General features: G+C 37.5%; 13 protein-coding genes across 13 annotated transcripts; 7 read left to right on the top strand and 6 right to left on the bottom strand.

The window, feature by feature from the left end:
- Nucleotides 1–49: 49 nt before the first annotated feature.
- On the bottom strand, nucleotides 50–1,398 carry RHIMIDRAFT_266198 (uncharacterized protein). The gene has a single exon (XM_023611886.1). It carries the CDS (start codon nucleotides 1,306–1,308, stop codon nucleotides 103–105), a length of 1,206 nt encoding a protein of 401 aa, XP_023470193.1. The 5' UTR covers nucleotides 1,309–1,398; the 3' UTR covers nucleotides 50–102.
- Nucleotides 1,399–1,643: 245 nt separating this feature from the next.
- Nucleotides 1,644–3,328, top strand: RHIMIDRAFT_247011 (protein phosphatase 2A regulatory B subunit; the record flags this gene model as incomplete). Its single annotated transcript, XM_023610372.1, has 8 exons — nucleotides 1,644–1,719; nucleotides 1,782–1,879; nucleotides 1,936–2,086; nucleotides 2,135–2,296; nucleotides 2,352–2,465; nucleotides 2,517–2,681; nucleotides 2,739–3,261; nucleotides 3,319–3,328. The coding sequence occupies 8 exons, from the start codon at nucleotides 1,644–1,646 to the stop codon at nucleotides 3,326–3,328; spliced, it is 1,299 nt and encodes a 432-aa protein (XP_023470192.1).
- Nucleotides 3,329–3,629: 301 nt separating this feature from the next.
- Nucleotides 3,630–4,789, bottom strand: RHIMIDRAFT_286135 (cell division protein kinase 10; the record flags this gene model as incomplete). The annotated part of the gene is made up of 4 exons (XM_023613351.1): nucleotides 3,630–4,114; nucleotides 4,172–4,291; nucleotides 4,340–4,596; nucleotides 4,644–4,789. The coding sequence occupies 4 exons, from the start codon at nucleotides 4,787–4,789 to the stop codon at nucleotides 3,630–3,632; spliced, it is 1,008 nt and encodes a 335-aa protein (XP_023470191.1).
- A 179-nt stretch (nucleotides 4,790–4,968) lies between these two features.
- On the bottom strand, nucleotides 4,969–6,005 carry RHIMIDRAFT_62573 (uncharacterized protein). The gene is made up of 5 exons (XM_023615479.1): nucleotides 5,605–6,005; nucleotides 5,462–5,557; nucleotides 5,345–5,406; nucleotides 5,171–5,292; nucleotides 4,969–5,118 (listed from the first exon to the last, which is right to left on the bottom strand). The coding sequence occupies exons 1-4, from the start codon at nucleotides 5,876–5,878 to the stop codon at nucleotides 5,200–5,202; spliced, it is 525 nt and encodes a 174-aa protein (XP_023470190.1). The 5' UTR covers nucleotides 5,879–6,005; the 3' UTR covers nucleotides 4,969–5,118; nucleotides 5,171–5,199.
- A 15-nt stretch (nucleotides 6,006–6,020) lies between these two features.
- On the top strand, nucleotides 6,021–7,095 carry RHIMIDRAFT_198177 (N-terminal nucleophile aminohydrolase; the record flags this gene model as incomplete). The annotated part of the gene is made up of 7 exons (XM_023606262.1): nucleotides 6,021–6,041; nucleotides 6,094–6,176; nucleotides 6,247–6,370; nucleotides 6,420–6,521; nucleotides 6,571–6,717; nucleotides 6,771–6,883; nucleotides 6,930–7,095. The coding sequence occupies 7 exons, from the start codon at nucleotides 6,021–6,023 to the stop codon at nucleotides 7,093–7,095; spliced, it is 756 nt and encodes a 251-aa protein (XP_023470189.1).
- A 74-nt stretch (nucleotides 7,096–7,169) lies between these two features.
- RHIMIDRAFT_197819 (DUF1771-domain-containing protein) lies at nucleotides 7,170–8,033 on the top strand (the record flags this gene model as incomplete). The annotated part of the gene is made up of 4 exons (XM_023606231.1): nucleotides 7,170–7,449; nucleotides 7,502–7,585; nucleotides 7,643–7,795; nucleotides 7,849–8,033. 4 exons carry the CDS (start codon nucleotides 7,170–7,172, stop codon nucleotides 8,031–8,033), a joined length of 702 nt encoding a protein of 233 aa, XP_023470188.1.
- Nucleotides 8,034–8,145: 112 nt separating this feature from the next.
- RHIMIDRAFT_247007 (uncharacterized protein) lies at nucleotides 8,146–9,033 on the bottom strand (the record flags this gene model as incomplete). Its single annotated transcript, XM_023610371.1, has 1 exon — nucleotides 8,146–9,033. The coding sequence occupies one exon, from the start codon at nucleotides 9,031–9,033 to the stop codon at nucleotides 8,146–8,148; it is 888 nt and encodes a 295-aa protein (XP_023470187.1).
- A 4,393-nt stretch (nucleotides 9,034–13,426) lies between these two features.
- Nucleotides 13,427–15,278, bottom strand: RHIMIDRAFT_266192 (MFS general substrate transporter). Its single transcript, XM_023611885.1, has 4 exons — nucleotides 15,045–15,278; nucleotides 14,898–14,979; nucleotides 14,784–14,845; nucleotides 13,427–14,730 (listed from the first exon to the last, which is right to left on the bottom strand). The coding sequence occupies exons 1-4, from the start codon at nucleotides 15,205–15,207 to the stop codon at nucleotides 13,613–13,615; spliced, it is 1,425 nt and encodes a 474-aa protein (XP_023470186.1). The 5' UTR covers nucleotides 15,208–15,278; the 3' UTR covers nucleotides 13,427–13,612.
- Nucleotides 15,279–17,910: 2,632 nt separating this feature from the next.
- RHIMIDRAFT_211606 (uncharacterized protein) lies at nucleotides 17,911–19,393 on the top strand. Its single transcript, XM_023607199.1, has 3 exons — nucleotides 17,911–18,096; nucleotides 18,167–18,467; nucleotides 18,526–19,393. The coding sequence occupies exons 1-3, from the start codon at nucleotides 17,959–17,961 to the stop codon at nucleotides 19,230–19,232; spliced, it is 1,146 nt and encodes a 381-aa protein (XP_023470185.1). The 5' UTR covers nucleotides 17,911–17,958; the 3' UTR covers nucleotides 19,233–19,393.
- A 333-nt stretch (nucleotides 19,394–19,726) lies between these two features.
- RHIMIDRAFT_266189 (uncharacterized protein) lies at nucleotides 19,727–20,003 on the top strand (the record flags this gene model as incomplete). The annotated part of the gene is made up of 1 exon (XM_023611884.1): nucleotides 19,727–20,003. A coding segment is annotated over exon 1 (178 nt), but the record flags the coding sequence as incomplete, so codon positions are not given.
- A 2,240-nt stretch (nucleotides 20,004–22,243) lies between these two features.
- Nucleotides 22,244–22,597, top strand: RHIMIDRAFT_181000 (uncharacterized protein; the record flags this gene model as incomplete). The annotated part of the gene is made up of 1 exon (XM_023605784.1): nucleotides 22,244–22,597. A coding segment is annotated over one exon (354 nt), but the record flags the coding sequence as incomplete, so codon positions are not given.
- Nucleotides 22,598–22,703: 106 nt separating this feature from the next.
- RHIMIDRAFT_234073 (uncharacterized protein) lies at nucleotides 22,704–23,546 on the bottom strand (the record flags this gene model as incomplete). Its single annotated transcript, XM_023608090.1, has 3 exons — nucleotides 22,704–23,147; nucleotides 23,207–23,427; nucleotides 23,486–23,546. The coding sequence occupies 3 exons, from the start codon at nucleotides 23,544–23,546 to the stop codon at nucleotides 22,704–22,706; spliced, it is 726 nt and encodes a 241-aa protein (XP_023470182.1).
- A 408-nt stretch (nucleotides 23,547–23,954) lies between these two features.
- On the top strand, nucleotides 23,955–26,398 carry RHIMIDRAFT_289267 (uncharacterized protein). The gene is made up of 3 exons (XM_023613628.1): nucleotides 23,955–25,188; nucleotides 25,237–25,566; nucleotides 25,615–26,398. The coding sequence occupies exons 1-3, from the start codon at nucleotides 23,991–23,993 to the stop codon at nucleotides 26,214–26,216; spliced, it is 2,130 nt and encodes a 709-aa protein (XP_023470181.1). The 5' UTR covers nucleotides 23,955–23,990; the 3' UTR covers nucleotides 26,217–26,398.
- The last annotated feature ends 55 nt before the right edge of the window (nucleotides 26,399–26,453 follow it).

The raw sequence follows: 26,453 nt of genomic DNA, 5'->3' as shown, positions 1-26,453 counted from the left end.
AAACTAGATCACTTTATTTTTCATCCTCACACACATGGGACAACTTGACCTTTTATGGTAATTGCACACTGTCAAAATAATGCTTTCATTTGTATTTAAAAGCTAGTCTTTATTGTCATCTGACAGCACAGGTGTTGTAACACTCATGATTTGCTGTATAAGATCAAACCGGTTATTATCCTGAAGAGCACTCAACATACGATCTACTGCTTCTCTATCGGGTTTATACCCACTACCGACCATATCAAGATAGAGTGAAACAGTTGAATTGAATTGCTTCCTGTCTGCGAATTCTGCCATAAGCCAACTGACTTGTTCAATATAAGCTGTCGTGAGTGTCTGCTGTTTCAACTTCAAATCCAAATAGACTTGCTCTGCCTCTGTCAGAGCATCATGCTCTCGATAATATTGGGTTAGCTTTATTACAGTGTTTGGTTGTATGACATCCCCTGGTTGTGTAGTCATCAGGACACCCTGCCAAAGCCGTTTTATCATCTCTGTTGAGCTCTTTTGTCTTAGGTAGTATTTAATAAACATCTCGTATGTTTCTCTATCGGCCAAGATTTCATCTTTTAACAACAGCCTAAATATCATACTTGCCGACCGTCGATTTCCTTGGTTTAGATGTGCTTTGATGATGACTTGAAAGCTTGTTGAATTTGCTACCTTTTCTTCACGTGCACGTTTCAGAATATCCTCAGCGTCTTCTATGTTTCCCCACCTGATGCATCCTACAATTGCCAGATTCCATGTCTCGCTATCATCCAATTTGTGCTCGCGGAATGTGTCAAGAAAGTGGTAGAACATGCCCTTGAGATTAGGATGACCTCGGTAATAGATACACCGCATCAATTTTTTGAATTTTGCAAATGGTTTCTTGACACTTGCTGAACCTGATTCAATACGAACGAATTCATCAAACCATGTCTGCATCAGATCTGCCTGTTCTTTTGTTAATCGTGTTCCTTTTTGCGCTAGACCCATGATCAATTGTATGTAGCTCTGACTGCTAGGTTCAATTCCTCGCTCTTTCATCAACTGAAGGATCTCTAGTGACTTTTCTAGTTTGTTAGGTCGCTGAAAGTTCTTTGCATAGCCTTTGAGCACAAAATTGTAAAAATGAACAGGCAAAGGAATGGTCTGTTTCAGGAGCATCACATGAGCCTGTTGTAATCGATTATGGTGCAGATGATTTAGGAGTCGATTGGATACATGGGATAATTGTTCTTTCTCGGGTAAAGTGGTATAAGATCTAAAGCAAGTCAATATCCTTGGCAGCCATGATCTTGACATGCACTGAAGGGACATGTTGAAAAAAATATAAAAAATAATATTAAAGGTACGCACATGCATTAAAGTGTATTTCTTTTGAAGACAAGTGACGTAAGGATTATAAAAATATCCTTGTTAAGCATATCATTGTATGCACATATATGCGCATAGTGAAAATATTTTCATGTATAATCATGTAACCTCGAGCATTTATATTTAGTCAGGGACAAGGAAGAGCATGGTAGGGAGTAGGAAGAGGAGGGGAGGACGCGAGCAGGACTTACAGATACAGACGGTGTTTGAAATGACCAAAGATCATTTTATTCCTCTATTTTTTTTTTATTTAACTGTATTCTTAAGAAAGGGAAGCAATGTCAGAGGAACAACACAATTGGAAATTTGCCCAATGCTTTGGTGATAAAGGTGACTCAGATGATATTACAGATGGTAATTTTATTTCATCCCTTCCCTTTTTTATAATTGATGACTCACTTTATACTTTTATTCAGCTGATATCATTTCAACTGTTGAGTTTGACCAAACGGGTGACTATCTCGCTACAGGAGATAAAGGTGGTCGCGTTGTTTTGTTTGAAAGAAACGAAAGTGTAATTACAAGTTGAACGAAGAAAAAGAAAAACTTGGCTAATATAAATACATGTAGAAAAAGAGCTGTGAGTACAGGTTCTATACAGAGTTTCAGTCCCATGAGGCTGAATTTGACTACTTGAAGAGTTTGGAAATTGAAGAAAAGATCAACAAGATCAAGTGGTGTAAGAGACAGAATTCAGCTCACTTTTTATTGTCTACGAATGGTACGTAAACTGGGTGTATTTGGCTCAGACATTCTTAACTCTTATTAGACAAAACGATCAAGTTATGGAAGGTGTTTGAAAAGTCTCTCAAGTTAGTGACTGAACATAGTGCTGCACCACCCGCTGCTACCTCCAATACCCTTCGTTTGCCTCAATTAACTCATCACGATACCATTGTCGCTGCTGTACCTAGAAAAGTCTATGCTAATGGTAAAAAAAAACAGGGTGTATTTTAAAGTCTTGTATTAATAATGTATATATATAGCTCATACTTATCACATTAATTCCATATCCACCAATTCTGATGGAGAAACGTATATCTCTGCTGATGACTTGAGGATCAACCTGTGGAATTTGGATGTATCTGATCAAAGCTTCAGTAAGGTTCCCCTTTTTCTTTAAAACGATGCATTATTTACTTTATTTACAGATATTGTCGACATTAAGCCAGCTAATATGGAAGAATTAACAGAAGTCATCACAGCCGCTGAATTCCATCCACAGCACTGCAACATGTTCATGTACAGTTCCAGCAAAGGAACGATCAAATTATGTGACATGAGACAGTCTGCCCTGTGTGATCGACAGGCAAAAGGTAAAAAACTCATGATATCTCGGCTGAATTTATATGTATAAATGTGTGTCTATATAGTCTTTGAAGAGGTTGAGGATCCTGCTCATCGATCATTTTTCTCTGAAATCATCTCTTCTGTATCTGATATCAACTTTAGTCACGATGGTCGATATATTCTTTCGAGAGATTATCTCACATTGAAGATTTGGGATCTCAACATGAACAATAGACCTGTTCAGACCATCAACATCCATGACCAACTGAGATCGAGATTATGCGACTTGTACGAAAATGACTGTATTTTTGATAAGTTTGAATGTACCTTTAGCGGCGATGATAGCCATGTCATGACAGGATCCTACAACAACACCTTCCATCTGTATGATCGTGAAGGCAAGACGGATATTACGCTTCAAGCAGACAAGAGCGCTTTTAGATCTAAACGCGTGGGTGCAATGAAAAACAAGATGTCTATTGCTAGAAATTCAGCCGCCTCTGGTGCTGATAATATGGACTTTAGCAAGAAGATTTTGCATGCTTCATGGCATCCAAGAGAAAACACGATTGCTATTGCTGCAACTAATAACTTGTTTATTTTTACGTAAGTTTTCTTTTTTTTTCTTTTCTTTTTTGTTTTCTTTTATTTAACTTCTTTTAGTGAACAATAACTTTTTATATATGGACAAGCGAAAGAAAAAAAAGTTAAATATTGTTATATGAATAAATTATGCACATACGACCACATCTACATTTACATTATTAGGCTTTCTTTTTCTTTTGTTGTATATTTTCCAGTCTGTTAGCTGCAGCTCTCTTTCTACGTTCTTCTTCATGCATACGCCGTCTACTGAAATAAAGTTAAATATGAGTAAAAACAGGAGGATGATATTACCTTTCTCTTTCGGCTAATTGATTTCTAATCTCGGGATAGGTTGGTAATAACGAAGGATCTTGGGCTATACAATGGAGTCAAGCATAAGATTTTTGTAATATATTATTATCCTTACCTCTGGGCGACTCTTGGAAATAAGGATGATTTAATGCCTGCCTCACGGTGAGTCTAGCCTTTGGATTGTATGTCAACAGTCCGGCCAGTAAGCCTTGAGTATTCTCAGAAAATCGAGGAAAGACACTCTTGATGCTATCAAACGTTTGATTTTGAAACTTTAATAATTTCGTTCCTGGAAGCTTATTGAACCCAGGCCAGATAGTCTCACTAGGTGTACCCAACAATTTGATAATATAATCCAGTTGCTCTTGATCTGTGTTGCCTGGTAACAATGGTTTATGTTGCATCAGTTCGCCCATGATACAGCCCGCTGACCACAGATCAATAGCAGGTGTGTAATGTGTATCACCCAAGAGCACTTCGGGTGCTCTGTACCAAAGAGTGACAACGTTAGGTGTCATTGGTTTACTAGGTAAGCTGAAGGTTCTGGCTAGTCCAAAGTCAGCTGCATGATAACCAAATTGTTAGAAAGTAAAAAAAAAAAAAAAGTTAGATCCAATACCTATTTTTAAGATACCACTGGATGTGAGTAAAAGGTTGGACATTTTCAAGTCTCGATGAATGATGGAATGGCTGTGACAGTATTCGAGACCTCGCAATAGTTGAAGCATTAAGCATTTTACTATAATATTGTGAGTGTTACTGACTAAAAAAAGAGAAATGCTCTTACTTTCTGATGCTGTGTAGGGTATAGTAACCATATCTAATAGTGTTCCTAAGTCCTGTTCACAATATTCCATCACGAGATAGATTGACTCTAAGCGTGGTCCTACTGCAACATCGATGACATTGACAATGTTGGGATGCTTCATTCGTTTTAATATGCTTATTTCTCTCAAACTGCTAATTGGCATTCCATCAGTTTCTCTTTCCATTCTTATCTTCTTCAAGGCAACAATTTGCTTTGTCTTTGTATCTTTTACTCGACTATAATCATTAATACCAATTTGAATCATTATCTTGATTATATTTACTAAACAACACCATAAGTGCCTTCACCCACTCGATTCAGTTTTTCAAAATCCTCAACATCACGACATCGCCCATAGAACGGTGATTCTTTACATTCTATATTGGTGTCCTTTACGGTCTTTAATTGGGTTGTTTGAACATCTGTCATTTTTTTAAAAAGAAGAAAAAGAGAAACAATAATAGAAAAAATCTAGCTTTTCTTTTTTTATTTTATTTTACTTAGTCTGTATTGAGAAATTCACTCACACTAGGATCATCTTCTGTGTTAACCATGTCATTAAAAAAGTCATTACCATCCTCTTCTTCTGTTCTTTCTTCAAAGTAAATATCCATGTTGTTATCATCTTTTATATTTTGCCTTGTATCTTTGTCATCATCATCTAAACCTGGTATTGACAGCACTTTTATTTGTTCCACTCTATGTTCAAGGCGAGCATTCATATCTTTGGCTATATGCTGTGATACCTCATCAATAGACTATTCAAAGATATTAATAATAATGTTAACTATATATAAATGAATCTAAAACCTCTAAAGTCTTGGCTTGTACAAGTCGATTCATGGACTGTTTAAATAGTTCATGCTCTTTTTGGAACCTTGATAGTTTTGCTTGGTGTTGCTTTTCTTGTTCAATAGCCAACTGTTCTTGTTCTTGCTATAAATTATTTATTAATCAAAGAACGGTACGTTGATGTGTACTTACAATTAGCTTTTCAAGCTCTTCCTTTGATTGTTGAATTTCTAAAGGTGGTGGAACGATATGCTCTAATGGAATATAATGTTGATACCACAAAAAAGAAAAATAAGACAAGGACGGTACCTGCTTTATATGGAGTGAATATCTCTGACAGATAATCATGATTTCGTTTATATCGAGCCACAGCAATATCTCTCGCTGAAATGTCGTCTAATTCATCTATTTATACATGTCAGTTTCTTTCTCTCTTTCTTATACACACAAACCTCCTGAAGGTTCTTCCAGTTCCTCCGGAATTGGCATGTTTTGTCGCATTTTGTTAGGCTGTGGTTGTGGCACGCGTTTTGCCATTAATGCATTATGATTTCTAAATTGCTGAGGTTGTTGCTGTTGCTGCTGCTGTTGTTGTTGTTGTTGCTGCTGTTGTTGTTGTTGTTGTTGTAAGAATTGAGGGTTTGGAATGCCTATAGTAGGTCCACGTGAAGACATTGGATGAGGAGGTATCATGGCTTGATTATAGAAATTGGCGGGACTCATCATTAGTTGTGTGAAAAAAAAAAAAAGGAAAGAAAAAAGTTTGTCTATGTCACCCAGCAGGCCGTGTCGGAGTTTCTGAAAAGTCAAAAGTACGCGCGGCCCTTATGCTCTTTACGTTTTTCTTTTTTTTTTTTCATACAACAAAATGACTTCAATTGGTACAGGAGTAAGTTTGATAATTGTGCGCATACTTGCTTGATATTCATAAATTACAATAGTACGATTTATCGGTTTCTACTTATTCACCTGACGGACGCGTTTTCCAAGTTGAATATGCAAACAAAGCAGTAGATAATAGCGGGTAAGAGAAAGAAAGAAAGAATGAAAAAGATTCTTTTCTTATTCATCACATATTTTTTTCATTTCTTTAGAACTGCTATTGGACTTCGAGTAAAGGATGGCGTTGTCTTGGCTGTTGAAAAACTTATTCAATCAAAATTACTTGTTCAAGGCGCTAATCGTCGCATTCAAAGTGCAGATCTTCACATTGGCATTGTAACAAGAAAAAAACAAAAAAGAAGCTCTTATTTATTACTTTATATAGGCTACTGCAGGTTTATTAGCAGACGGCCGACATCTTGTGAACAGAGCTCGTGATGAAGCTCAAGCTTGGAGAGATATCTATAGACAGCCTATTCCCGGAAAGGTAACAAATTGTGATTCATTCTCTCATTATTGACTCATAAGTTACATAGACCATTGCTGATCGTTTGGGACAGTATGTCTCTGCTTATACTTTATATTCTAGTGTTCGTCCATTTGGTACAAGTACTATCATTGCCACCATGACTGAAAAAGAATCACCCAACTTATACATGATTGAACCCTCTGGCGTCTATTGGGTAAATTAAAGATGATTTAATTTAGCTCTTTATTCATCATGAATTGACTATAGGGATACCGTGGTTGTGCCATTGGAAAGGGCAAATCAGTTGCCAAGACGGAAATCGAGAAATTAGATTTAGAAAACATGACAGCTCGTGAAGCAGTGAATGAGATCACAAGAATGTAAGCTTAAAATATATAACAATTTATGTATTAAACTATTTCCTAGTATCTACACATGCCATGATGACGCAAAGGATAAAGAGTTTGAATTGGAATTGAGTTGGATTTGTGCAGAATCACAGTATAAGCATCAATTTGTACCAGCTGAATTAAAAGCAGAAGCTGAAAGATTAGCAAAGGAATCCTCTTCAGATGATGAAATGGAAGACTAAGATTAAATAAACCTTTATTTTTAGCAACACAAAAAATTTTACCCCTCTTTTTTCTTTTATTTCTTTTTTTTTATATGGGAAATTCTCAGTCTATTGAAAAGGTGACCACGGTTGTTCAGGAGGGCATCAAAATATATGAAACAGTAAAGAAGCAGCAGAACCAAGACCAATACCAACACTATGAACAACACTATGTTCAACAACAGACCTCTGTTCATTACCAACATTCTCATGATGTAGATGATGACGACCAATATTCTTCTTTGCGTCAAAGAGCACACGAAGAAGCAGAAAAAAGAAATGAACTCTATGCTGCAAGTCAAGCAGCTTATCAATCCGGAGACGGAGCAGAAGGTTTTATATTCATCACTTGTATCCTCACGCATACTCATATACACCTATATAGCCAAGCAATTATCCATTCAGGGACATAAACATGATGAACGCATGAAGGAATTCAATCGACAGGCTGCTGAATACATTTATGCAAGTGAGTATCATCATTACAAAGAAAACAATAGCATCTGACTTCTCTTTTTATATATAGAAAAAAATCAGGGACGTCCTCCAAATGAAATCGACTTGCACGGGTTATTCGTGACAGAGGCCAGTGAGAAAGTGGAACAAGCTATTCAACATTGCCAATCTGCAGGCATGGATCATTTAGTGATTATTGTGGGAAAGGGTCTTCATAGTCCTGGTATTTACAATAGAATAGAATATTGAAGACTCCAATTGATCAAATCATTTTAGGACAAATTGCTAAACTAAAGCCTGCGATCATTGAGCTTGTCAGAAAGTACAATGTGAGTTGTCAACCCAACATTCCTAATCCAGGTTGTCTTTATGTCGAATTTGGTAAAGGAACGGGTGATCTCTCTTGGCTTGATAGAATTACTGATAAAATGGCCAAGGGCGATGCTTGTGTCATTATGTAATATGCATTCAAGAGAAGGGACACGTTAGTTTATATACAAGGAGACGAAAGCAAATCTCCTTTATTATTATATTATTATTTATTAAAAGAGAGAAGAAAAAAAAAAGGCAAACCTATTTTGCATCTGGTTTGAGAGTTTTGTCATATGTATGAGGAACTGAGTACTTATTGCTGGATTGCTGAGAAGACATGACAGGAGGATATTGTTGATATGGATCATAATATGTTTGTTGTGGTTGTTGCATCTGTTGAGGATGGTAATATGCATCGTTATAGTATGTCTGATGAGGATAGTATGGATCAGCATATCCTACTTGAGGAGAGGGATAGTAACCATAAGGTTGAGCATTAGGCGGAACGGGAGATACTGTGGATGGGTCATGATACTCTACAGAAGCATTCACAGGAGCAGGCGAAGGACGACTGATCATTTCTGGTTGAAATGTGTTTTCATTAGGTGAGGCCGAATTTTTGCTGTAGAGTCGTTGGTTACGACGACGATTGCGTCTTTTTACTCTTGTGAAGAAGGCAAAGGCAAAACCAGCAGCCAAGATAGCCACAAATCCACACACTGAACCAACGATGACTCCTGTGTTAGTACCTCCATTCGATGGTTTAGCCGACGCTGAACTTGAGGGAGTTGCTGTGCTACTAGTACTGCTGCTACCGGTGACTACAGAAGAAGTCCTGCTGGCAATAGAAGAAGTGAAGGAAGTAGGTGCACTTGATGATACTTGTATTGACGAGGATGGTATAAGACTACTGCTGACAATTGAACTAGGAACCATTGATGAAGCAATAGAAGATGTGGGTCTTATATTTGAAGCAGAAGTCACTTGACTCATACTGGTTGATTGAGCAGGATTGGAAGATGGTGTTGGAGATAATTGAGTACTTGCTGGAACGGAACTCGATGATGAGGGACATACATGAAATAGCTCACAGAGGAATGCATCTGCAACCCATATAAAGCCTAAAAAGATAATGAGAGTCTTCTTCATTTTTTTTAAAAAAAAAGAAAGGAAAGGAAAATAGGAAAATGAGTGAAAGGTAGAAAATGAGAGAAAAAGAGAACAATAGCTTTTTAGAAATCAAGGAACTGATTAAACACAGCTTGTCATACAATCTAATTACTAACCCTAGGATCTAATAACATTAGCATCAATTGAGCCATTTTTTTATGTCATCTTTATGATTCTCTTGGCGAAGGGGTTATTATGTTTTCCTTTATCTTTTTTTTGTCATGAAAAAAAAAAAAACGCACTACACCCATAAAAATCTTGTTTACACGTGTGCTGTCTTACTAGTACTAAAATTTAGCAGGAACAGTCCTCTTGGTTATTTAACGCCACAAGCAGTCATCATCTATGTGGCGCGCGAATATATAAACTATTTATTTAAGCAATGGCCGTATCATTTCTAAGGTTTCTATAGAATCCTTGGTAGGGGTCTGTCTTCTTTTGATTGAATAAGCCTTTCTGTTGGTTGTTGGTATCTGTGACGTATAATTGTATGTTTTGTTTACTGCAATCATCATTAGATTGATGCATTTCATCCTTTTTTAATTTTGATTTACCTTTCTTCTGGTTTCTTTTCTGTGCTTTCTTGCTTTGACATCAATTCATCTGTCTTGTTGTGTTTATTTACTCTACTAGCGCCTCCAGGCTATTACGACAATGGTTATTTATTAAAAAGCATGTCAAAAGTTTTGTTTCTTACCGAAAGTAGACCAGAGGTCAAGTAGCGAGGTAATTCTTTTGGTTTGGGTGCAGATACGCTAGAGGGAATAGCTGATATACTTGTATAACCTCCTGGTAAAACCCTTTCCTTGGGCGTCGCTCCAAAGAAAAGATTAGGTGCAATAGTTGAACGTGTAATACCGTCAGGGCGAATGACAAAGTGAGGTGCATTGGTATCAGGGAAACAGTTTCTAAGATCTAAAAGTTGCCCTTGTTGCTGTTGTTGTTGTTGTTGTTGTTGTTGAGTATTTGCTTGAGCTGAAGTACCGAAGCTACCGAATGTATTGGTCGTATTGGCTGGTTGAGAAGCACCAAAACTAAAACCAGTAGTGCCCGTGGAAGGCTGTGTTGTACCGAGGCCAAAGCTAGTGTTAGTTGCTGTGGGTTGTGATGTAACAAGGCCAAAGCTACTAGTACTGGTAGCAGGTTGAGACGTACCAAACCCAAAGCCGGCAGTGCTCGTAGCAGGCTGGGACGTACCAAAACCAAATCCAGTAGAGCTAGTGCTAGGTTGGGATGTGCCAAAGCCAAAACCGGTAGAGCTTGTAGCAGGTTGAGACGTACCAAAGCCAAAGCCAGTGGTGCTAGTACTAGGCTGAGATGTACCAAAGCCAAAGCTAGCGGTACCTGTAGCAGGCTGTGAGGTCGCAGCGCCGAATGGTGTATTATTCGTTGTGGGAGCAGCAAGACTAAATCCAGAGCTTGTGCTTGAAGGTTGAGATGCTCCAATGCCAAACCCAGTTGTGTTGCTAGCAGTGGGATTGGTATTAGTTTGGGATCCAAAAGTAAACGTATTTGAAGGTTGAGAGGTTGCGCCAAATGCTGTATTACTGGCTGGTTGAGAGACTGCACCAAATGCAAGTGGATTCGTACCGGATCCTCCAAAGGCAGTATTTTGTGTACTGCCAAAACCAGTCGTAGTGGTATTTGGTTGTTGCATACCAAAACCAGTTGTGTTAGATTGCTGTGTGTTTCCAAATCCACCAAAGCCTGTATTTGTTGTTGTTGCTCCTATTCCTCCAGAACCAAAACCTGTCGCGTTATTCTGTTGACTACCAAACCCAAATCCAGTGTTTTGTTGTGATTGTTGTGTGTTGGCATTACCAAAGGCAGTCGCAGGCTGAGATGTACCAAATCCAAATGTATTGCCTGATTGTTGTCCAAAGGCTCCTGTGTTGGTATTAGCTTGTTGTGACCCAAATCCAAATGCTGGAGTAGAAGTAGCTGGTTGATCTATTATATAAAAAAACAATTAATCATTTAAAGAAACACTCAAGCGTAAAGCTATTGTTTTACTTGAAAACATTGAGGATAAAGAAGTTGAAAACATCTCTCTTTGGATATGAAATTTTTTATTTTGCTTTCAGCCAATCAAATCATTTTTATTTTTTTATTCAAAGCAGAGCTCTTTAATTGACCACAAGCAGCCATAATATCTATTAATAATATAAATATATATATAATCTTACATACATGTAGCTTACCTTGGCCTCTAGGTCTACGTATAGTACAGTGAATTCCACTATTTGATATCAAATTGGCAAATTTTTCAATATGGTCCATACTAGTGGATTCATACCCACTACCTGGCCAAGGGTTGAAAGGGCTATAGTTGGTATTAGTAACTAGTAATACATTATAATAGCTAGTTTACATCAAATTCACATGAGCCGGTAACTGTCTTAGGAGGTTAACCATTGCCTTTGCTTCTGATAATGAATCATTTGTATTCTTCAACATAACATATCTATTTTATATAAGTATAACTGACATTAAACAAACCTCTTTTTCTTACTCAAACGTAATTCTCCTTCCTTTGTTTCCCATACTCTGTGCATACTCCTTGCAGGCGCCCAGCACCATTTCTAATGGAAATGTCTTGTTTAAGGGCACAAGAACATCACGTAAATCGTTATTGGTAGCGTGTAGCGATATAGCAAGTGAGACACCTAATTCGGTAGCTATCTTTGGTATCAATGGCACCACACCAGATGTTGATACTGTAATCTTTGATTTTGTCCAATTCAATCCTCGTTGATCAGTCAAGATTTTGATTGCTTTGCTCACTTGTTTCCAATTGTACAATGGCTCACCCTGTCCCATAAATACCATATTAGAAACAGTCCGTTTATTCTTGATGGGAAAGTCACCCGATTGTTTTGCTGCGATCATGCACTGGCCGAGAACTTGGAAATCATGAATAATACTGTCAACAATAAACTCTTTTTGTATTTACCTTCCGCTGCTGTCAAACTACGTTCCAGTTTTTGTGTTCCTGTATGACAAAAGCTACAGTTTAAAGAGCATCCGATTTGTGAAGATACGCATAATGTAGATCGTGTAGGCTCAGGTATAATCACTGTTTCAACCATGGCTCTTGGCTGGTTTTTCTTAAATCCAATCAAGAATTTACGAGTCTTGTCTCTAGCAATTTTATCCAACTGTATATCTGTTTAATATCACTTGTATTAACAACAGAGCAATGTTTACCTTGATGTCTCCATAATACACTTTATATTTATCTAATAGACTATTCTGAAGTTCTTTTGATAGGTTTGTCATTTCGTCAAATTGCGTATGACCCTGCTGATAGATCTGCTGCCATAGTTGAAGAGCTGTATAAGGTTTGACATTAGGTACAGTAGCTATTTCTTCTTGTAACTCATCCAGTGTGAGACCAAGCAAGTTGATCTTGTAGTCAGCTGCTTGTTGTTGTATAGCTGCGTAATGTCTCTTGAACTGTCGAATGAATTGCCTGGAAAGATTATGCATCTATGTAAAGATTAAGTAAAAAAGGAAACCTATTGCGGGGTTATTATTTCTGCTCTTTTTTTCAAAGTAATGGCTTAGCTCCGCCTTTCTCTCAGTCTTTCTTTCTCTCTTTCTCTCTTTATGTTTATTCATCTTGTAATTAAAGAATACGCCATTAACAGAGAGAGAGAGAGATGATCTTTTTGTTTATAGATAAATATGTCATCTTGTCTTTTTTCAATTTAAAACAGAACTGCACGTATCATCTATACTACTATATTTCATTGTTCCTTTATGCAGTGGCGGAGGAGTCGCAGCAGGAGGTTACACAAACAATGAATTTAAGGATATCTCCTTTCTTTTTATTTTTTTAATCTTTTTCTTATATAACAAAATATGGACTTTTTGAGAACACTTTGTCGAGTGTTGATTTACTCAAATGAAAAACTTAATAATGATGACGACAGTTCATTGATTCGAAATCAATTTGTATACGAGTAATAATGAATACTGCGCATTTCTATATACTAAAATGATCCATTAGTGCTGCTGTCAGAGCGAGATACCAATGTCTCATCTATTTCCCACCAGATCAAGCTAATAGAGTCTACGATGAAGAAGTTTATCTTCGAGAAGCCGAATTAAGATGTCGAAAGATGAAAAGAAGACGCGATCATAAAGAAGATTTGGATGGAACATATCTGTCAAGATCTATGCTTAGACCAATCAAAAAATTCAAGCTTGAAGATGGTTCTTTAGATATCAGTATCAAGTATTTTATATTTCCTATCTCTTGAACCTTCATTGTTTATATCTCCTTTGTTTTGATATATTCTTTATTCCTATGTACATATTTTATCCTAAAAAAGGAATTTTTGATTTCACTACTGTTAATAACAACATATACGGAACAGTACTTCTTTTTTATTATATGAATATTTATATATGCAAGCACATCTTGTGTGTTTAAATAAATAAAGCAGTAAGTGATGCTCTAGTGTTTATATAAAAGATGAGAACAAGTCTAATTTTACATGCAATTAAAACAGAAAGAGTAGAGGGGAATAAATAATAAATGTATATGAATATGTTACATGACAGACAGTAATGAGCCTGTCATCTTGACTTTCAAAGCAACACAGATCAATGAGCCAAGAATATAAACACCGCCTGAAAACATTTGGACACCGATATATCCACCATTGGGTGTAGCCAATTGAATGGCAGAAGCAACAGGAGGGCCCACACCGGCAATTGAACTAGCCACAAAGAGAATGGCAAGACCAGGTGCGATATTATCAGTACCTACAATAGAGGCAGTGATGGGAGCAGCCAGAGCATAATAGATACCACAGGTGAAGCCAAAGAGAACAGCAAAGGCCATCATGGTTTCATATGTCTTGGCAAAGGGCCACAGGAGCATACAAAAGAGACCAGAGCTGGTGGAAGCAATGATGAACATGTTAAGTCGGCCAATATGGTCAGCAAAGTAACCAAGGACAAGACGTCCGATTGCGTTCATTGCACATGTTACGCCTACAATAGTCGAGGACTGTTCTGCACTGATGCCATGAGCTCTTGAGTATGTGGGTATATAGAACAAAGGGATGAGATAACCAAAGAGAGCAATGACAAGACCAAAGAGCATGATGACAAAGTTGACATCCTTTAGCATGCTTAACCTGATAGGTGACTTTATCGGCTCTCTCTCCGCGCCGGGTGGAAGACGAGTACGGATTAAACAAGATGCGATCGCACAGATACCAAATGCCATCAGTCCAATGATACGGTGAGCCCAAGGCAGACCATACCTTTGGACAAGTGAAGTTACCATAGGACTCAAGGCTAGACCACCAAAGCCGGAGCCGGCAGAACTAAGACCCATGGCAGTGCCTCGACGCTTACTAAACCATTGGGGAATAACGCCGACGACAGACATGTAGACAAGTGAGGAGCCGATACCAAAGACAATGCCCATGGTCAGGTAAAGATGCCATACTTCTGTGCTGAATCCGGCTAAAATAATTCCAAGAGACATCAGGACAGTGCCACAACCAAGGGTAACCTTTGGACCGAATGGAGCTAGTAGAGGTCCGACAGGAGCGAACAAGTTCAGTGTGACGACCATGAGTGAGCCAACGCCCATGAGTTCCATGGTGGTTGATTTTCCTTGAAGAATGGTTGTTGCATAAGCATTTGAGAATACACCTAGAAAAAAAGAAGATTAAAAGATATCCTAACAAGATAAAGAAATAGCTTACCCCAAATAGCTGATGTACCAAACATGATGAAATTGATGAGGAATCCGCATGTAGCGATAACCCTAGGATGACAAATCAGTATAACCGTAACACATTTAACCTTAATTTGTTTACCATCCATAGCCTCCATCAGGGATCGAATCATAAAAGGCGTTATTTGGGTCAGGTAGTTCAATGATGCTGGCAATAGTGACATCTATAGTAATAAAAGAGAGCGTTGAGTGAACTGATGTAAAATATGTATTATATGCAACGCATTACTCGTCTTCACTCGATCCACTGTTTCCAATTGGCCTTGCTCAACATCATATTTCTCGGTAGCCACCGTTGATAGTTTTTCAATCTGATTTCCAGGTGTCAATGTCATTCCGTTCAGCTCATCATAGGAAGCCCTCGGTGTTTTCTCACTTAATTCGTTCTGCATCGGTGTTGAAAGTGAGAAAGAGGGGAAAGATAAAGAAGAAAAAGTTCTTTTTGCTCTCCAGAACAATTTATATCCGCTTTAAACATTTTAGATCAATGTGGATGTTTGTTTACCCGTTAATCGGATCAAAGCACCATTTTCTACCTCTTTTTTCTTATCACGACTGAAAGCGTGTTTTTTTTTATATACATCTTTGGATGCCAATCATTTAGTATCAGCAGATGTATTTATCTGTAATACCAACATTAGACAATGTATTCCCATATCTCAGTTTTGGGATCAAGACTGAATGGATAAATATTTTTCTTCGCACGGCCTTTCATTTATCGTCCGCTGATATTCAGATCTCTGCTCCGAAAAATCGCTTCTATTGTTACCTCATTGGTGACATATAGATTTGCTCAATGTTAAGCTAAACGAAATAAAATTCACTTTTTTTTTTTATATATCTTTTTATTACTAATATGATGTCAATATGTACCTTAATTCCGAGTCAGAACGATTGTGCTCTATACCCGTATTTCCCCCTCTTGCATTCGTGGGAAGGGGACTTAACACCTGAAGACCAACACTGCAAGGCATCCCTACTCATTCATCGTTTTCAATCATCGGAAAACTTCCCGTTATGCAAGGAGAAGACAAGCGCAATCAAGCAAAAAAGGGGTGGCAGATATGTAAGATAAGCACACATTACTAATACAGATATATTAGTCATATCGACTAGAAATACGTCTTTTGAATGACGCTTAATCCAAAAGCAGTGTAACTTCTAGAAATGGCCAGAATCATTTTTTTTATCAATATTTGTAGTCAATAGTTCAAAGAAACCTTGAATGATTCATCTCTACGCTATTGATCAAGTTTAATTATAAAATGCTTTGATACATGATTGGTTCAAAAGTTTAAAATATTCAAAAATTGAATCAATGATATTCTTTTGCCTCCTTTTCTAATTTACCATTGGACAGACGATTAATGCAGAATTAGCCAAAAGTTCAAAACCCTGCCTATCGATGAATTATTCAAAAAAAAGGGGGGGGGAGACTCTTTACCGGCATTTTAAGTGCAATGCTGCAAGCAGAAGTCTATTTATTTATTTTTTCCTGCTCATCTCTTTGAGTCTTTTTAACAAAAGACAATAAGTTTCTTTTATAGCTCAATATGCGACGCGGTATTTTTGGTTTAAAAAAAAAAGCGCGATTTTGTGTGTCTGTCTAACATGAGCAATGTTACATTATTACCATTACTTGCAATAGGGTCTCTGTTATTGCCTCACAGTGACTTATTGGCCAATGACTCTTGCTCTAGGTGCAAGTTTGAAGACACGAGTTTGCCTCCAAGGGGGCACGGGGACTATTTGAATTTCTCCTTATATGGTAATTTTCATTTAAGACCCTTCAATAACTGCTCCCCGCGTAACATTAGTGCTCAGATTACGCCTTCTTTCATTTATAGATACTTGACATCAAATGATTCAAAAGTAAAATAGTTAGATTATGAACATGGTTGTCACGAGATATTGGATGCAATTGATCTTCTCAATGCATGAGTTGCAGAATGACTATATAAACTCGGAAGAAAAAAATATGCAGATCATCCGATCTTACACAAAATGTAGACGAGAAAGGCACTTTGGAGTAAATTTGAATGGAACACAGCAATTGGCTGCTCTAAATCTTTTGCTTGGAGAGTAGATTTGAAGCGTGTTTTGTATTCCATCATGAAAAGTGGTAAAATGAGAAAGCCAAGCATAAATAACTCGGAGTAAAATAGAACTTTTGTATATAAATTAAATGAAGGATTCTCTCTAATGGAAGAGGTTCAAATGAAAAACCTTGTATAGAATTGTGCTTTGTCTTACAAGCTTTGATTATTAGGTTCTGTATTTGAAGCGTGTTTACGCACACTGCTAAAGATTGCTGTAGTCAGGGAAGGACTCTATCCTTTTCAAAAACGTATTGATGTAACATACTAAAGTTGAAACTCTTGACACAGCATTTAAAGAAGGTGGGCTAACTAGAGCAGTCAAAATTTGCCTAGTCTTTATATAGAACTCTTTTTTTTTTTTTTTTTTTACCAAACTGTACCTGTTTCATCCAGTTTATTCAAAAACCTCCATGCCAAAGTTATCCAAACTAGAGCCTTCATCTATTGCTTGCTTGATATTGATGAACTTGTATGCTATTATATTACATATATGGTAATCCTAGTTCCGTGTAACAAATTTTTGACAGTCAAGTAAGCTCTTCAGAACACAACGAATGATCATAATGGACGCTACTCTTTAATGATTTAGTTCTTATCGGAATAGGAACTCAAATGTTTAAGGCAATCCGATCTATAACTAGGCAATCTTCTAAAATGGTCGCATTTTTCTAAATAAGGTCCAGAATCCCCAAGGTTTTTTTTTTTTTCTAACCACAGAAAAAGAAAACAAGTCTCGATTGCTATGGAGCTATCAGCTGCGGAATATGCATATTATTGTATTCATAATGAAAATGAGGCCATTCATCCCTCATCTCCGCACACATACGTGCATCAATACTCATATTTTGCTTCAATCTGATATTCTAAACATGATTGTTTGGGATACAGGTAACAAACATGATTAAAGATCGTGAGAAAAAAAAAACAGTGATAGATTTAACAAGGTAAAACGGCGGAATACAAGATATTATTAATACTTTCCGCTCGGTCATATAAAAGGAATCGCTCTTTATATTCTTTTATCTCTTATTCCCCCAAAAAAAAATGTCTCCTCTTGTAGCATACGGCAGCAGCGATATAAGCCAAGTAGAATATGATTTTTCAAGTGACACTGCAACTGTACCAACAAATGAAATGTTTGATATAATGAAACTGGCTTCTCGTGGCGATGATGTCTTCCAGGTATGGTTATTATTATTACACTTTATTATCTCGGTCAATTCACAGTCGATCTCTATTTTATTTTGCTTAGGCTGATGGTGACTGTAAAGCACTAGAGGACTATGTTGCCCAATTAATTGGTCATGAAGCTGCTTTGTTTTGTACGAGTGGAACCATGTCTAATCAAATCGGTCTTCGTTGTCACTTGACACAACCTCCCCAATCAGTTCTTTGTGACTCTCGTGCCCATGTTTTTAACTATGAATGTGGCGGTATTGCTTATCATTCCCAGGCGAGCGTTACACCAGTTGTAGCCAAAGGCACCTATTTAACAGCTTCAGAGGTGGAAAAGCACATTAATAAAGACTACTTGTGCGGTGCCCCAACAAAAGGTAACCCTTGGTCTATGGGCGAGTAATCGACATGTGTAGCTTACCTCTCATTTATTAGTTATATCCCTCGAAAACACACTAAATGGCACCATTATGCCAATTGAAGAAATCCGAGCTATCCATGATGTGGCTCGTGCCAACAACGTCAAAATGCACCTTGACGGCGCACGGTTATGGAATGCGAGCCAAGAGACAGGTGTGCCACTAAGCGAATATGGAAAATACTTTGATACAATCTCTGTCTGTCTGTCAAAGGGTGTTGGTGCACCTATTGGATCCATTATTACAGGCCCTAAAGAGCTTATCGTACGTGCGCGCCATCTTCGCAAGTTGATGGGTGGCGGATGGCGTCAGGCAGGCATGCTCGCTCGTGCAGCTCGTTACTGTATTGACAATGTAGTGCCAACCATGCCACAGACACATGCACTGGCGCGAAAGCTTAGAGATCATTTGCAACTACTAGGCATCAAGATCCTTTTACCTGTGGATACTAATATGCTCTTCATTGACACAGCAGAAACAGGTGTCACTATTCCTGAATTAGCAGAGGCGTTAAAGGCCAAGAAGATCAAGATTCTTGTCAATCCAGGAACAACGGCTCGCATTGTACTTCACTATCAAATCACTCTTCAAGCTGTTGAAACCTTTATGCAAGTGGTATCAGAGCTAGCGTACGCTAAAAAGAAGACTGGGCTCATAACTCCTCCAGAAAAGGATGATCCCGTTGTTGTGGTCGCAAAGGATTTTGTAAAAAATACAGCTTAATTAAACAGAGTATTACCACTTTTTATTGTTCCCCGGAAAGTGCAGTCGTGCTCTTCCAAGCATGAATATCGTGAGCTTCAAAAGCTATCAGTTCTTTTGGACATAGATATCTTGACTGAATCAGTCCCATTACTTAAGCTTTTCTTGTTGTCTTTTTTTTTGTTAGTGTTGATCTCCAAACGGATTAATCTGGTGTGGATGCATGTTCATCTTTGCAGCCGAAAGACATCCCTGTCGTATTTCTACGTTTATATCGAAGAAGATTACACCTTTGACGTAATATAATCAATATATATTTTCTACATAAGCCAAAGACATCTTGTTCATACAATATTGTTATTCAGTTGGAAAGCTGAGACTTGATAGCCTCATCTGATGATGTCTGTTTTATTCAACAGGATTGACAATATCGGTCTACGCTCGGAGAGAGGCAGTAAGCTGACAACGTTTAGGCATTTCACTAATCTGCTAGACTGCTGGTTTAGAGAAACAAGCTTGAAGTTGTCGGGGTATGTAGAATGTTATTCATACATAATGACTGCTGTGCTCTTCATGACTTTAAAACTTTAAACTTTAGCGGTGAACCTGTATGTATGGCTGTCAAAGAGGAAATTATAGCCACCCACTCTCTTTCTCCTTTGGCAGAAGGTAATATCTTATCAACTTGTAGCATCAGGAAAATCGATGCTATTCTTGCTACTGAAGCCAAGAAAGGGCATGTTGAGCTGTCAACAAATGAATGGAAGAAGAGCAATGTGAGCTTGACAGTAGCATTTAAACAGCAATCAAAAAACTTGCGTTCAAACCTGCCCATTTTAAATCAGTTGCAGTGCAAGTTTAATATCAAGACCAAGAACATCTCAGCTATGGATTTCATTGATAAGTACTTGTGAGCATTATTTATTGTCTTCAAGATATTATAATGCTAACAATTTTTTATACATAGGTTACGAAGGCAATCTTTATAGTCTAGAGAAAAAAGAAGGAATTGCTGTTGCAACTTTGATGGAAGAAACTATACTTTCAACAAAGAAGTCAGAGATCGAACATGTCTTCCAGGCTATAAATGATCTTTTCATACTTAAGGTAAGGTTGTTTTGTCACTTTTTCTACTAACGAAATTCATCCTTTTCTCACTTGAAAGAATCATTTAATCAAGCTTGTAGAAGAAGTCGGAGAACCAAAAGAACCAGCAAGCAGATTGAGGGGCGTTTAACGCTGAAAAGAATCTATGGCAATTCCTTATCAAGCTCCTCGAATGCCCGGACTACTGGCTCACCAGTACTTCAAAATGACTCCACGGGTGATGTTTTCGCGTAAGTTAAAGAAGAAAGAAGATCGACAATAAAATGTTTTTTAAAGGAAAAGGATGAGAGGCAATATATGTGTGAAAGCAAATGTGAATGTAAATGTAAATAAAAGCAGAAGCAAATATAAAGGAAATATCGTATTTCAAGTGTTTAGGCATGCTGCGCAATAATGTTTTCCACACGTATGCCTCACAAGAAGCAACTCAGCGTCCTTCCCTTTGTTGTATTTAGCAGCTAAATAGTGCTTTTTTTTATATAATGTCTGATTCCCTGGTAAAAGATTATAAATCATAGTGAAATACAATCAGTCAGAGATATTGATTGAAATGTAAAACTATTTCGTAAAGCATACCATTTGTTTATTGTATTCCTTTTGAAGTAAGTTATTTCGCAAGTAAATGCCAAACTTCACACCATGTTCAATGCTTTATGGAGCTGAGAACATGCACGGGCTATGCTCTTGTACGCTCTTTACTACCGTGGCTGATGTTTCTTAAAAATGAATTGGGGTCATGTTAATTTCTTCCGTTTTAGCTAAACTTCGGATTTGATGTTGCCTTGTTGGCTCATGATTAAAAATGCTAAGCGCACTACGTGAACAAACCTAAAAGAAGAAATGTTTGCAATTGTGCCGTAAAAAAGAAGAAGACGGATGATTTTCTTGTCAATAAAGCACACAATGAGACGATGCTTATAGTCTTGTGAATAAAAAGTAAAAAATAATCCATATAACCCTTGTTAAAGTTGCTCAGAATTGACAACCGTTGATTATAGTATCAGATCGTCTGGTTATTTTTAGTCACTGTAAGTAGTAAACATAGATTATCAGTATCGGATATTCATATTCTCTTCATCATTTTGTTAATAGCGTTTTTAAGCTAAATAAGCCTGTAACATCATAGATATTCAATTGATGAGCTTTTATTTTAATGATGTTAAAACTCCACTTCATTGGAGATTTTATGCAACACATAAGATGCTGTCTGTAGTACATCTTTACAATAAGGGAAATCTTCCTGAGAAAACTTCCCTTATTTTCAAACTTATGCCACATGTCCCTTTAGTTTACGCGTCAAACGATAGAAGTTTCTGGATATATCTCAGTCAGCTTTTCCCTTTTTTCCTTAATATGGAAAAATGTATATTCTTTACTATTTTTAATAATAGAAACAATGGCTTAGTTTATTTTTTCTTACTTCTTTTGAACAATGAAGCCCTTATTTATTTTTATAGGCAATTGGCTTAGAATAGCATACTTTTGTGTGTTAAGCCAAAATGTCAGGTTATGTGGTAAAAAGACATCATTATGATACCAGTGATAGAGCATGTGATAAAATGAACTATCGAAAGGAAAGAGTTCTTTGTGCAGCAAACAAATATAAAAGAGTAAACAATCAAAAGCGTAATGCTATTAGTCTTTATGGGATCTACGCACACATAACAATGGGATAATCTAGTTTAAAAGTAATGCTTACATCATGAATACTAATATAGAAAAGGGCTAAAAATACTTGCTCTAGAAAAAAAAAAAAAAAGAATGATCACTAGGTCACATCATGAATGCAGCCCATGTTTGTGCCTTAAATCTTTATAAATACACGCTGTTTTTTCAATCAAAGTTTTTCTTTCCTCATTATTCAAACTAAAAACATGTTCAATACCAAAACTATCATCCTTCTCTTCCTCTTCGCTTTCTTTGCCTTGACACAAGCCATTGTTATTAATCCCAAGATTAACGTTCCTAACTCTGGTACAAAATGGAGAGCAGGAGGCAGCTATGTTGTCAAGTGGGACACAACTTACTTTGACGGTGAAAAGCAAGTTCCTATTCCTTCTACTCAAAAAGGCACCATCAAGTTGGGCTATCTTGAAAATAATGATCCTTACAATGAACATCTCATGTGGGACTTGGCAAGTGGCTTTAATCTTGATGCTGGTGCTTATACTGTCACCTTACCTAGCGATCTTCCAACGAGACGAACTTACATTATTGTCCTCATGGGCGATTCTGGAAATGCATCCAAGCAATTCACCATTCAAGCTTCTCGATCTTAATCCTGTGTACATTCTTAAAAAGACCCTTTTTGTACTATAATCTCTTTCCGTTCATTGTATCTTTAACATTCTCTATCATTCGTTATTATAGTAAATAATAAACGTTTTATTCATTCTTGAAACTATACACGTCCTTTGCATGTTGCTTTAATTGCTGAAGAGATCCAAATCCAAAGATAAAAGTACTCATTAACCATTTGACAGTATTGATCGGTCCATACCATCCTCTGCGCCAACAGGTCATGAACGTGTAGATTGTTTCAAGTGTATGGATAGCAATGGTGACATTCATGATCGACCTAAGTTGCTTCTGACCAATCGTATTACGTATTTCCATGACCTGAGCAGGGAATTGGCGTTTGAGATATGCGTCTGATGAGTATGCCAGAAGGGCAACAGTGCCTAAAGCTAAACCAACGGATATCATGGTAGCAGGTCGAGGTAAATAGAAGCTGTTCAAGGGCACCAAAGGTTCAGATGGAGTATAAACGGATGCCATCATGGCCTTTGCAATTGCTTTTAAAGGTGGTGGACCCGATAGTGAGCTTGGCTATATACAAATGAATATCAATATATATTGATTACTCTTTTTGGAAATATTCGTTTTACTAATCCTAATGCATTTTCAGCTTCTTTAGCCATACTCTCTAATACAGGTCGAATATCTTCTCGTTTCGTCAATGGTGTCTTAAATGGAATAGATACCGTTCCTTCTGTACCATCAGGTGTTGTGTACTCGACTGTAAACTGAGTTGAACTGATACTCTTGAAGGTAGCCTTGGTTGCCTGATCTACTTTACCAAAGTATCTTACATAAGCAAGGTTCGTAGCTTTATTCTGTATTGGTTAAAAAATATATATAGAAAATTGACTTTACTATTAGCGTACCTTCATGTGCACTCATATAGGCTGAAATAGAGGGACTGTGTGGTGCAATAGGATCTGTCATTAGAAGTGAAGTGAAAGAAGAGCAAAGGGAAACAAAAAAGAAAGGGCGATTGAGTTTAACCGAAATATTCGTGTCACACTCAAAACATATAAAGAACACATTCGGCAACTTTATTAAGAATATTAAAGCATATGTCTATCTTTCTTTGGTTCAATTGAAAAGAGTATCTTCTTGTTGATTTAATTTAATGCTTGATAGTGTGTCGTCTGCATGAACTGTGTGTGTCCATATCGGTGCTCGCGTACAACGATGAATTGAAGAGCTAAATAACGTGAATCTATTCACTGTAGGCTTTTAACATTCTATCTAAGCCTATCAAAATGACCGCATCCTATTTTTTTATAGACACTGTGTAAATGCAGCCCAAAAGAAGGAGCAAAAAAAGGAAAACACTGAATTTTATTTTTCAGCCCTTTTCTCCTTTATTTTTCTTTACGTTTAATCATGACTCATTTCAAGAGTTCATTCTGGTCTCAAAAACAGCCAGAATCAACACTCCCCGACTTTCAGACCGGGTTCAGCGTGCTTCATCAAAAACTAACCCAGAGTAAAATTGAAAACGAGGAACTAGTCTCTTTCTTTAAAGATCGTATTGCGCTTGAGGAAAGTTATGCAACTAAGCTGATAGACCAGTCCAAGGTCAGTTATAAGTCAACAGGGTTTGGTCGAGATGAGGGAGCTACATTAAAAGTATGCTTTGGAAAGCTCAAGGAAAGTACGGGTAATATTGGGCAGAAGCATCGAGAGACAGCAACAGTCCTTGGTACTCAAGTGTTGAAGCCACTTCAAGAGTTTCATGAGGATTACAAGAGGAACGTAGCACACTCAAAGCAGGCAATGGAAAGCATGTTTAAGCAGTTTGATGGGCTCGTAAAGGAGACGGAAAGAGCAAGATATACGTATCATAAAAAATGTCGAGAAAAGGAGATGGCTGTCAAATTACCCGAGAGTCCCGGTCAAATGAACGAACTAGTGCTATCAGCAACATCAATTCAATTGGGAAATAAGATCATGACACCGACTGAACTAAACGAGTTAGTATGTCGCATGAAGAAGGATATTACGATGCGTGACTATAAAGTGCCTATCCTCGGAACTTATAAAAACACATCAACAGGAGAAGATATCTCTATTTGGTTACAGCACAATCTACCTCAATGCAAAGATTCACCCGCTATGGCAGATGTGGTCGGACAACAGTTAATTCAGCCTTACAATGTACTTCGACTTGTAGGACAAAGAGGAAGCAAGTTTACTGCATCTGCTTCATGCTATTATCAATGGCGTTCAATGACTGAAGAAGATAACACGGATGAGGTGGAAAAGGCAGATGAAATTTACAGAGCCTACGTGAAAAAATTGGATCAGATGCGCATGGCCATTGAGGAAGCCATGTTTGCTCACTTCAACGAAATGGAGCAATTAGAATTGAAACGCATAAACCAAATAAAGGAGAGAATAGCATCGTTCATTGACTGCTTATCAACTTCTCAACAACAGCAAGAACTAGAAAATATGAAGGCATTTCAAGAATCTCTCAAGCCAGATCAAGATATACAATACATTATACAACAGTATACTGTATCTGGATTTTCTCCAAAGGCGATTCTATATAATAGCTACTACCATGACCTTGGCCAAGGTAAAAGCATGTTCAAGTAAATCACTATGGTTACTTATGTGTTCGTAGATCAAGTGTTTGGTATACCCCTGGAAGAACTTGGTAAAGAATCTGAAGATAAGGTACCACGCTTTATTAAAATTCTACTGGAGGTGATTCAGAATGGGATAGAAAAAGCGGAAGATAAGGATAAGGTTTGGTCTACACCTTGTCCACTAGATCAAGTACATGCCGCTTGTTTGGAAATCAACGGTCCTCAAGATGATCTGACGGTGGAAAGATTAGAAAAGCATGAGCCTGCACTGTTGGTTGCTGTACTTCGATACTACTTCCTTGAGCTACCAGATTGTTTAATGACCTTTGAGATGTACGATCCTATCAGCACAATCTTAACAGGAAGTAAGTAAATGTCAATAAGAAAAAGACGTGTTACCAACAGTGTCTTAGATAAAGAATCAAGGCTGGCCTCACTTAGTAACCTAATCTCCACGCTTCCTGGCACGCACTTTTTTACTCTGAAAGCAGTAATGGATCATCTCGTGAAGTACAAGCAAACTGTATCCCCTACCGTGGTAGATACTATCTGTCAGTCCTTGGGACCCACCATACTTCGCGCCAAGACTGAATCATATACAACCCTCCATAGCAATATACCTTTTGATTTTATGCATACACTATTTGACCATCACTCAGATCTGTTTTCAGAGTTAACATTGAAACTACATGCAGAAAGCGAGAAAAGAAGGCTAGCCAAGCCGATCATCATGCCTAATGAGGCCAAAGAAGAAAACAAAAAGACCTTCATGTCACTTATCACGCCTATCGTGGATGAAAGCAAGTGGAGCTCTGTGATGGGCGTGTTTCAAAGAAACCCATCGATGTCATCACCGACAGTAACTGAGCCCAAATCAACCATTTCACTCTCGTTTGGTTCTACTACCATCACACAATCACCGCCACAGTCTCCTAAGGTGGTTATGTTTGATGGTGGGGACATCTTTGACGATAAGGCGGATGCTTCATTTTTTGATGATGATGAAGATACATAATGGAGTTTTAATTCTTCTTATGGTGCAATTGACGATAGCACCATCTGATTGGATGATCTAATATTCCCTCCTCCCTCCTCTCCATTTCTTATTGTGTATGATTGTCTAAAAAAAGAAAATAAATAGTAACATGTTAATAATAGTACTACCATGTATCATTGATGAATGTCAACATATTAAAGGGACAAAAGAGCAAAGGAATAGGGTTTTAAATATTATGATAAACAAAGTTCTGAA

The sequence above is a fragment of the Rhizopus microsporus genome (genome assembly GCF_002708625.1).
Source record: "Rhizopus microsporus ATCC 52813 unplaced genomic scaffold scaffold_2, whole genome shotgun sequence".
Classification (NCBI taxonomy): domain Eukaryota; kingdom Fungi; phylum Mucoromycota; class Mucoromycetes; order Mucorales; family Rhizopodaceae; genus Rhizopus; species Rhizopus microsporus.
Note: the sequence above shows the minus strand (reverse complement) of the source record. Positions and strands in the feature narration are given on the sequence as shown.